The 9,563-nt window shown below is 36.3% G+C and overlaps 1 protein-coding gene across 2 annotated transcripts in view; it reads right to left on the reverse strand.

Annotated features, from left to right (window-relative positions):
• LOC106870735 (prosaposin) overlaps positions 1–9,563 on the reverse strand; it is a 72,489-nt gene that overhangs the window by 34,123 nt on the left and 28,803 nt on the right. For both annotated transcript variants that reach the window (XM_014916915.2, XM_014916924.2), the window contains exons 6-11: positions 8,947–9,081; positions 6,366–6,440; positions 4,607–4,669; positions 4,351–4,410; positions 1,105–1,206; positions 940–1,008 (exon numbers count right to left, since the gene is read on the reverse strand). In XM_014916915.2, coding sequence (XP_014772401.1) covers positions 940–1,008; positions 1,105–1,206; positions 4,351–4,410; positions 4,607–4,669; positions 6,366–6,440; positions 8,947–9,081 — 504 coding nt within the window. The remainder of the gene's footprint in view (positions 1–939; positions 1,009–1,104; positions 1,207–4,350; positions 4,411–4,606; positions 4,670–6,365; positions 6,441–8,946; positions 9,082–9,563) is intronic.

Consider the following 9,563-nt stretch of genomic DNA (forward strand, 5'->3'; position numbering starts at 1 on the left):
CCATTTCGAGCGTGGCCGTCGCCAGTACCCGCCTGACTGGTCCTTGTGCCAGTGGCACGTAAAAGCACCCACTACACTCTTGGAGTGGTTGGCATTAGGAAGGGCATCCAGCTGTAGAAACTCTGCCAAATCAGATTGGAGCCTGGTGTCGCCTCCTGGTCCATCAGTCCTCAGTCAAATCATCCAACCCATGCTAGCATGGAAAGCGGACGTTAAACGACGATGATGATGAGTACTTTTAAACAGACAAACAATTTTACATATTCTTTTACTTGTTTGTCATTTGACTCTGGCCATGCTGGAGCACCGCCTTTAGTCGAGCAAATTGACCCCAGGACATTCTTTGTAACCCTAGAACATTCTATCAGTCTCTTTTGCCAAACCGCTAAGTTACAGAGACATAAACATACCAGCATCAGTTGTCAAGCAATGTTAGGGAGCCAAACACAGACGTGTGTGTGTGTGTGTGTGTGTGTGTGTGTGTACACACACACGATGGGCTTCTTTTAGACACTTGCCCAAAGTGCCACGCAGTGGGACTGAACCTGGAATCATGTGGTTGGTAAGCAAGCTACTTACCACACAGCCACTCCTGCACCTATATGGCCAGATTTATCAGAAAAGATACTGAATTCAAGTGAAGGCTAGTGAAAGAATAAACTTAAGAAAGTATCTACTGTAGGTTAAAAAAATCTAGTTTAATTTTAAGACCACATCTGTAAAACTAATATACAACAAGAAATAGAGTATAGTTATGAATGCTAAGCAGTTGCCAGCTGAAAGTGATCATCAACACCCTTCCTCAAAACTTACTTCAGAAAATTGTGCCATATTTTCTACCAAGATAAAAAGGAATTGCAAAGCCATGTGTCCAACTGGAGATGAGAAAAATAAACTAAGAAAAATTAATTTTCAATGACAAGACAAAAATATACCTACCGTAGTTGTATTAGCTGTTAGGTCTTTCTTTATCTTGTCCAAGAACATTTTGCAATCTTTACATTCATCCTTGAAAAAGAAAACAAGATAATATGCTCAAACTGATTTTGACATTTTAAGCACACAAAAATAGAAGACATATGAGCTTATTAAAAAACAGCCTACCTTTAAATTATTATTGTGCACTATGCTTTCCATCAAGTGAGAAACAGCAGCTTCCTTAGACATTGGGCAGAATGTCAAAAGACTACAGAGGAACTCTGGTGCCTGTTGAAAATAGAAATTATAATTGTAAATCTCTAGCAATGATTCACAGTAAGAGGCTTTTAATTTTCAACATCTTTTTCTTCATTACACAACCAATGTCCAACTTTGCATAATTTTCTTATTTGCCACTTCTCGACCAGCATCATTCCGTAAGTAAACATTACCATTGTCAAAGCTACCACATTTGCTGCCCACATCACTTCCAATTCCACACAATGAAATTACCCCACTAATCACTCTCCATCTGTCCCATTACTACATACTTTTGCCAAGAGTGAAGACTTTGATCATTTCAACAAAATAATTATTATGGTATCCTTTCCAATAGTCTAAAACAATTATATAGGGCCAGCTCCTGTCCTGGCCAAATTATCTTTTTCTCTACAAGGATCTGTTTGAAACTATGAAGACATAATAGCCTGATCCATTCCCCAAAAAGTGAAAAAAGTGTAATATAACTGATTCATCTTTAACCATTTTAATGTGATAAGCAACCACTTCTTTGATTTCTACAAACAAACAGTATTCAAACATACAAACATGGTACAAATACTAGGCTTCACCTCTACAACATTGACAATGCTGTATTCAGAACCAAAAAAATATTTCACTTCTGATCAGTTGATCTTCTCAAAACTAAAAAAAAAGACCGTGTATGTATGTACTGTCACACAAACACACACATACCTTAAACTTCATCTAAAAGGTGTTTCAGTGATTCTCGTCATTCTTATTGCCATCTTATCTCTTAGCAAACACTTTGTCCAATCCCAACCCTCCAGCATTGCAACTTTCTACAATTCTTTCACACTTTTTTTTTTTTAAGATGTTAACCTATAGATGTTTTAACTAAATAGCAATCACATCAATCTCACTAGTCTAAGTCAACCAAAAGAGGACATGCACGCTGCTTTTCTTTAATGACTTATGATTTAAAATGTTACATATTGCTGAAGTTAATTAAGGCAATCAAAGAAATACATGAAATCAAGTTTAATTACAATACCTAAATAATACCAAAGCTGTAACAGTTACTGACAACTATTTACTTTCAAACCTGCATAAAAAGCTAGGTTACTGTTATGTGCATATATGAATACGTACCATTAGGTGTACATACATGTGTGTGTAGTGTGTATGGCTAGGTGCAGGTGTGACTGTGGTTAAGAAGTTTGCTCCCCAACCACATCATTTTGGGTACAGTCTCACTGTGTGGCATCTTGGGCAAGTGCCTTCTATTATAATTATCTCCCAAATCCACTCGCTAGGCTTGGTTGATGAAAAGCAAAAGAAGCTCATTGTGTGTGTGTACATTTCATGTTTGTGTAATATATAATAGGAAATGCATCCATTATGTAAACCTTCCTCAGTTAAAACGTACGCGCGCGCACGCGTGTGCGTGTGTGTGTGTTTGTGCCCTTGTCTTGACATAGTATGGTAGTTGCAAGTGAGTGCCGCTGTCATATTTCTGTCATGCAAAAACATGGCTGGTAAAGGGGAAATATTACTCTGCTTGGAGATAAGGGTTGGGTGGCAGGAAAGGGCATTGGCCCATAGAAAATATTCCACAATAAACTGTGCAAGCCTTGTAAAACACGTAAAATGGCATACTAAAATTATATGTGTGTATACTATCAAGTTTACAACATTGGCTTCTTCTCATCCTTGTATTACTCTTATTGCATATCCTTTTTAATTAACATCCCCTTTTCTCACTCATCTGTCTATCACCTACGTCTTATTCCTCACTATCCACAACAGCACTATGCTGCCTGTGTGACTAAGGATGGTAGTGCTTCCGCTTCGTTCACCATATTAGCTTCCTGTCTAACTAAGGACGTTACTGTATCTACCTGGCCCTCTCACCAATATTTCACTTCTTTTTATACTCATCACCCTCACACTTTTGCTCATGTTGAGGCATATGCTCAAGGGACCTCATCAGATATGCAAGTATCCAATACTCCCTATCTGTACTTCCCATTGGCCTTTTGGTGTCAACATCTACGATTTACCCCTCATTTTTAATCTACATCAAGCTCTTACCTACATCCTACAGTGCTAGTACCACAATAAAATCCACCCAGTACACTGTTAAGTATACAACCAAGAGATCCCTTTGGTCTTGCTGAAGACGTGACAACTTCCTTAATACTGGTGTCACAAAAATTGCACTCAGTACATACAATCAGTGAGGTGGTTGGTGTTAAGGTAATCCAGCCGCAGAAACTAAACCAAAAAAAATGAATCTTATGAGAGCAAGATGTGGTTCTCCAACCCATCCAGAAACAAAAAAAAAAAAACAACTGTCCAAACCATGCCACCATAGAAAGTGGACATGATATTTGCTTACAAGTACTAATAACTGGGACAAAATTAATATGCAAAGACATGCTCCATGCAACAAGAGTAACCTATCCTAGTTAAATCTGTAACATGGCTTTGATTCCAAGCTAAAACATTTTTACACATTTAGTGTTCTTGGAAAAGAACTTTAATACATTCTAGTTCTCTTTACCTACTAATAAATCCATATTTCTAGTCAAAAGGAATCATTATGTCAAGAAGCATCACTAAGATAATTAACATTTCTGTATATGTAAATATTCACTTTTTTATTTTATTTACAATCTTATACTCATTCTTCCACAGACTACCCAACTGCCAGACCAGGCTACTCAACAAAAACAACTACTGAGCTCCTATGCAAAGTGTCCTTCATGAGATGATAGCTGTTCAACAGAACTATACAGATGAGCAATCAGCAGTTAGTTTGCAAATGGATTTCAAGGATTCTTCCGTGTTAGATAAATCTAGCTGACACACTTAGCTTAATACACTCAGACAGACTGAATTCTTACATCTCCAATTCCGTGAGGTCAAAAACTTTTCAAAATTATCTTTGATAAAAATTATTCTTGATCTTTGGTAAATTGTCCAAAACATTTATAACCATGATAATTTCTATCAACACAAAACTACATAATTTGAGAGAAGTGTACTTGGCAGCAGAGGGATGAAAGGAAGTGAAAAGGAGTATCTGAACACAGAATGTAAGTAAATAAAGAAAGGTATTTTGTCTAACAATTAAGTGAATCTATCACCCACCATTGATTGATAAATAAATAAAATAATAATACTTACAATATACATACTGAGCTGTTGCATTATAAGAGGAACAAAATCACTCACATATTCCATGCACTGAAAAATGAGATAAGGGTATGAATGTATTGCAAAAAACATTTAATAGAAAACCTAAATTTAACTGGTGAAAAGAATGTTTTACTTCTAAATCCAACATTAGGGATAAAATATAAATGGTAAGTAAAATTTATTATGCTATAAATGCAAGTAGTTTATTACTACATAATTTACAATAGAAAGCAAGGATACTTACTATCCCTTTAAAAGGTCCAAGATAAGGACAAACTTCATCATCAAATACTTTCTCAATGTTGTTCTACAAGAAATAAAAGTTAAAGGAAAAGAATACAATGGTAAATATATCAACAGTCTAAGAGAGACATACATAAGGTATAAGATAATTGTAGAGTTGTACAGGGGTGGAGAAGGAGAAATAATTTGGTAGCATAGTGTGTGCACATGCATGCGTGTGTGCGAGAGAGAGAGTGCTTGCGCACGAGTGTACATGTGAGTATGCATGCGTGTATGCATGTGCGAGTGTGCATGCACATGTGTGTGCATGTGCGTATGTATGTGTGTGCATGTATGTGTGTGTATGAATGTGTGTATGCATGTGTGTGTGTATGCATGTGTGTATGTGCGTGCATGTGCGTGTGTGTTTTTGTGTACACACGTGTCTCCTTGTCTTGACATCACATGTTCATTATAAACAAGTGTCATCATTATACAAGCAGTAACATTGATTTGCAATCTTGTATGAAGACGTGTCCAGCCTTTTGTGTTTGAAAGACTAGGAGAAATATCACTAAGCTTGGGAACCAGTGAATGTTGGTGTTATCAGCATTGATAACAAATTCCATCTAACCCATGCAAGCATGGAAAAAAATAAATGCTAAAATGATGAAAATAATGATGATGATGATGATGATGAAGAAGAAGCTTGCATCACCTCTTTTTCCACAGAAGGAACTGACTTTAGCACTACAAGCTTACAAACTACTTGTCCATTTTACATGGTTGCTGCCGAGGAGTTCAATGATACCAGGTCTGACAACACCAACCTAGTTGAAACTGACCTGTCTAAATCATTCATACCTACATTGGGATCTTATTACATACATGATAACTAAGGAAAACGTTCCAGAGTTTCATGTATGGAATATTTAAGTTGCATTTCAAACTCTAGCATAAATCAAGTTATTTAATTAAGACACTACAAATTTCTTCACTGCTTTATTCTTTTATACTGCTCTCAGCTATTAAACTTCTACCCTGCAAACATTTTTAGCCAATCATATCCCAGTACTCTTTTACTTTGTTTCAGTCATTTGACTGCGGCCATGCTGGGGCACCGCCTTTAGTCGAGAAAATCGACCTCAGGCCTTATTCTTTGTAAGCCTAGTACTTATTCTATCGGTCTCTTTTTGCCGAACCGCTAAGTTACGGGGACGTAAACACACCAGCCTCGGTTGTCAAGCGAAGTTGGGGGGACAAACACAGACACACGAACATACACATATATATACATATATACGACGGGCTTCTTTCAGTTTCCGTCTACCAAATCCACTCACAAGGCTTCGGTCGGCCCGAGGCTATAGTAGAAGACACTTGCCCAAGGTGCCACGCAGTGGGACTGAACCTAGAACCATGTGGTTCGTAAGCAAGCTACTTACCACACAGCCACTCCTGCGCCTATGATAAGTTTTATTTATAGAGATAATGTATTACATTTAATGCTCAACATTTATGAAGCTAAAATAACTGTTTCAAATTTTGGCATAAAAACCAGCAATTTTAGAGGGAAAGGGTAAGTTGGCCCCAGTACTCAACTAGTACTTATTTTATAGATCCCCGCAAAAAAAAAAGATGAAAGTTAAAGTTGACCTCAGTAGAATTTGAACTTAGAAAGTAAAGCTGGAAAAAATACCACTAAAGACTTTGTCCAGCATGCTACCGATTCTACCAGGCCACTGCCTTATGAAAATTAAATAATGAAATAAAATACTTACAACAACAACTTTGGATGTCAATCTCTGACGAACATCAGTGAAAAATACTTTGCAATCATTACATATTTTGTCAGGCTGGGTAGGAAAAAGAAAATATAAAATGCTTTATAAACGCAACAAAGGAAACAGATATGAGAGAAAAATATATAACCTTAAAGAAGTGGAATAGTTGATTGACTCAAATCAGTATGTGATTTGTATTTATGCTATTAGTTCAGGAGAAAGGGAAATGATGGTTAATACTAACAGGATTTAAACTTAGAATATTGAGGAATAAAACTTTTGTTGTTGGCACTCCGTCGCTTACGACGTTGAGGGTTCCAGTTGATCCGATCAACAGAACAGCGTGCTCGTGAAATTAACGTGCAAGTGGCTGAGCACTCCACAGACACGTGTACCCTTAACGTAGTTCTCGGGGAGATTCAGCGTGACAGTGTGATAAGGCTGACCTTTTGAATTACAGGCACAACAGAAAGAGGAAGTAAGAGTGAGAGAAAGTTGTGATGAAAGAGTACAGCAGGGTTTGCCACCATCCCCTGCTGGAGCCTCGTGGAGCTTTAGGTGTTTTCGCTCAATAAACACTCAACGCCCAGTCTGGGAATTGAAACAGCGATCCTATGACCGCGAGTCCGCTGCCCTAACCACTGGGCCATTGCGCCTCCACAGGAATAAAACTAAATACTGCAAGACATTCACTGCCACTACATTAATGTTCTAATAGTAGTCTTACCTATAAATAATGATCTTTTGTATACTTGGCTAACTCAGTAAGATTTGAATTCAGAATATAGAATAAGAGAAGTACTAAAAGGTTTTAGTCCAGCAATACAATTTCTGCTACCCATCCACCATTAAAATAAATAAATTGAAAATAAAAACTGGTTCTAAGTAATATTGTAATGAATGATTTACCAGTATGGTAGGAGACAAAAATCATTAAATTCAACTTTTGCTGGCTTTTCAGCTGAAAATAACTCATCACCTCTGCTGCCTTTTCCTCAGAAAAGGGATTACGAAATCCTCAATAACCCTGTTTACTTAGCTATCAAAAAAGGTATAGCATGTGAAAGACAGCATCAAAATATTGCTTCAAATGATGCAGTGCATATACAAAGGGTTTCATAACCTTGCTCAGTCACATTCAAAATTTTCCCAGTGGTTATGATAGATGTTCCATGAGACATCTGTCTTTCAACTGATTAATGAATAAGGAAAAAAAAACCCCATCTCAGATAATCTCCACATTCAAAGATCTTCCAAGTAATGGTAGGGAATAATTAGCACAGCACCCATGACTTTCAGACACATTTTTCATGCTCAGAATTGCTGAAGCATGGAATAAACAACTCACATCAGTTGTTAGCTATGAGGACTCTACATCCTTCAAAACTTCCATGCTTCCTGAAATTCACCAATGCTACACCTTATGTTCCACCCAACTTCTTTTAATAACATTCACTGGTCACTTTCCTGTCTTTATTTGTGCATTAATCAACTAACCTCCTTCCCCAACATTTCAGGCCTTGTACTTATAAAAAATTATTATTATAAAATATATTCAAATGACATCAACAATCCAAAACAAAACCAAGATGATTTCTGATAGTGTGGTCAGAATTGCTGACCACAAGTTTTCAGTTGTTTGAATAACTGAACTGCTCATTAGAATTAGTGTAAGTGGCTGAGTATTCTACAGACATGTGTACCTTTGATGTAATCTCGAGGCAAAGTCAGCTTGACACTGAGTAACAAAGCTGGACATTTCAATTAAAGAACAGTTCTTGATGGGCTTGAACACAAATTCAATCAATCCAATTTCACTTCTAAAACTTAGATCAACCCAATAATCTGAAGCTGTAATAAAAGACACTCACTCATGATGCCATGCAGTGGGCCCAAAACAAAGACCTTATGACTGCAAAGTGAACTTCTTAACCATTCAGTTATATTTGTATCTACCATACTATCCATAGTATTTAATAACTAACTAACTATATAACAAGTCAACAGAGGTAAAACCAATTTGCCTAGTCCACAGTGTTAGTGAAAAGTAGTTTAATCTCATAGAAATTGTGAGACCATCAAATACCAAAATGCAATAAATTTCAGCCTTATATCATATATGTTCTATTCCTTGTGGTTATGCTGGGACATCACCTTTAAGGGTTGTTTTAATTAATTGTATCAACCAATGTCTGGTATTTATTTATCAATCTCAAAGGATAACAAAAGGGAAGTCATCTGGTCGTAAAGGGAGTGGAGGTGGGGGGCAACCAAAACAGGAGTGAAATACCTAAAGGTATTTTTGTTTAATGGGCTTATTTTTTACCATTTTATTATCAGACTGAGCTTCTGCAGAGATTTTTTTCTACAAGATTTCACTGATAAGGCTTTAGTTGACATACAGACATTTTAGATGAAACTTGCTCAAGGCACCATATACTAGGACTGAATGAAGCATCATGAGCTTTTTGAAGTGAACAAAACAACATGGTCATGTAAAATGATGCAGTTTTCTATATTTTTATCACTACTTTATAAAAATTAACAAGTTCAAATTATCTTTATAAAATCAACTTACAGAGACAGTTGTAACATGGGTTGTTGTAGTAGATGCTTTTGTAGTACTAACAGATTCTGAACTGAATGCTTTGTGATCAAGAGCAAACCGACCCTTCTGGCAAAAATTCAGTGTGTGGCAGACACTTTTTGCATTCTGAAATTAATGAAAATATACAAGTAATTTTTCCCCTTGGCAAATTATTAATAGCATGAATATGGACACACACACATAAATATTAGAATTGTGCATTTTGAATGAAACATTGAAATATAGCAGGTAAAATTAAATCATTTTAAAAAGTCAGCACAATGGAAATCAAAATTAAAACAATGAAAACATACTGTATTTTGGAGTATACAAGCTAAATCTTTTCAGACCAAATTTACAGGACAAAAAAGTTGACATACATCAGGACGAGGACCAAAAATTCCATGTGAAAAGCAATAAGATTTAAGAAGATGATGATTTTTGAATGGTTAAACTACATGTTTTCACTATATATTATGTCAACTTATATGTTGGAGAATATAGTAAGACACAGCAACAGTTTATACATATTTCAATATTTTGGGGATGATAAAAATATAGGATGGCAAGGAGCTGGTATTTCTCTCCTACTCATATATATATATATA

Source organism: Octopus bimaculoides, chromosome 1 (assembly GCF_001194135.2).
Source record: "Octopus bimaculoides isolate UCB-OBI-ISO-001 chromosome 1, ASM119413v2, whole genome shotgun sequence".
NCBI classification, from domain to species: domain Eukaryota; kingdom Metazoa; phylum Mollusca; class Cephalopoda; order Octopoda; family Octopodidae; genus Octopus; species Octopus bimaculoides.